Source organism: Arachis ipaensis, chromosome B09 (assembly GCF_000816755.2).
Source record: "Arachis ipaensis cultivar K30076 chromosome B09, Araip1.1, whole genome shotgun sequence".
In the NCBI taxonomy this organism is placed as follows: Eukaryota; Viridiplantae; Streptophyta; class Magnoliopsida; order Fabales; family Fabaceae; genus Arachis; species Arachis ipaensis.
The window spans coordinates 124,838,064-124,839,166 of NC_029793.2; the positions used below are offsets into that span (position 1 = coordinate 124,838,064).

Sequence of the window (1,103 nt, forward strand, 5' to 3'; positions counted from 1 at the left end):
CCCTTTTTCTTTTTTCTTTTTTTTTTTCAGCGCCAAACGACGCCGTTTAGTGACTTGGGGGAGAACCGGTGTGCCTACTGAAACCCGGCTAGTTTGCCCGGTTCGCTGGTTAACCACCAGTTCAATCGATTTTTTTGCCAATTTTTTGTAGGACAGTTTTGCAGGTGGATCGGACCGGTAAGATAACCGATTTTAAAAATATTGCTCTTGACACACGAAAACCATTTTCTATAGTTATTATTTTTATTTTATTTTTATATAGGTATATTTGTCACACATCTATATTTTTTATGAGTACAAATAGTAATTTATTCTTTTTATCACTCAACTAGAATCTCTCCCGTGTATAGCAAAGACCATAAAAGTATTTAGAAATCAGACAGAAAGGAAAGAGAAGTAAAGATGTCTAACGATGAAGTTCACATAGTTATGTTCCCGTTTCTTGCATTTGGTCACATTAGTCCCTTTGTTCAACTCTCAAACAAGTTGTTCTCTCAAACAAGAATCCGCATCACTTTCTTCTCAGCTTCATCAAACATCCCCAGAATCAGATCTACACTGAACCTCAACCCATCCATTGAAATTGTTCCACTTCACTTCCCAAATCATCATGATAACAAAACAGTAACAAGCACTGCTGAATTGCCACCACATTTGGCCGAAAACCTCGTCCATGCACTTGATCTAACACAAACTCACGTGAGGTCACTCTTGTCACAACTCAAACCCCATTTTGTGTTCTTTGACTTTGCACAAAACTGGCTTCCCAAGTTGGCTTCTGAGCTTGGAATCAAGTCCGTTCATTTCTCTGTCTACTCTGCAATATCTGATTCCTACATTACTGTGCCTTCAAGATTTGCATCTCTTGAAGATGGGAAAACCATTACTTTTCAGGATCTTATGAAACCACCCCCTGGGTACCCTCAAAGTTCTAACCTTTTTCTCAATGAGTTTGAGGCCAAGGATTTCATGTTCCTCTTCAAAAGATTTGGTGAGAACACTGAACTCTAATCTTATCTTAATACACTTTCAAAATTAGTAATGTGTATTCGATGTTTGTATCTCACTTCTCACCTTTTTTTTTTTTAATTTTATCTTTTTCA

General features: G+C 37.4%; 1 protein-coding gene across 1 annotated transcript in view; it reads left to right on the plus strand.

Annotated features, from left to right (window-relative positions):
- Positions 334–1,103, plus strand: part of LOC107619647 (UDP-glycosyltransferase 79A6-like) — a 5,016-nt gene continuing 4,246 nt past the window's right edge. The window contains exon 1 of the mRNA XM_016321940.2: positions 334–991. Within this exon, the coding sequence (XP_016177426.1) occupies positions 403–991 (589 nt within the window). The 5' untranslated portion in view covers positions 334–402. The remainder of the gene's footprint in view (positions 992–1,103) is intronic.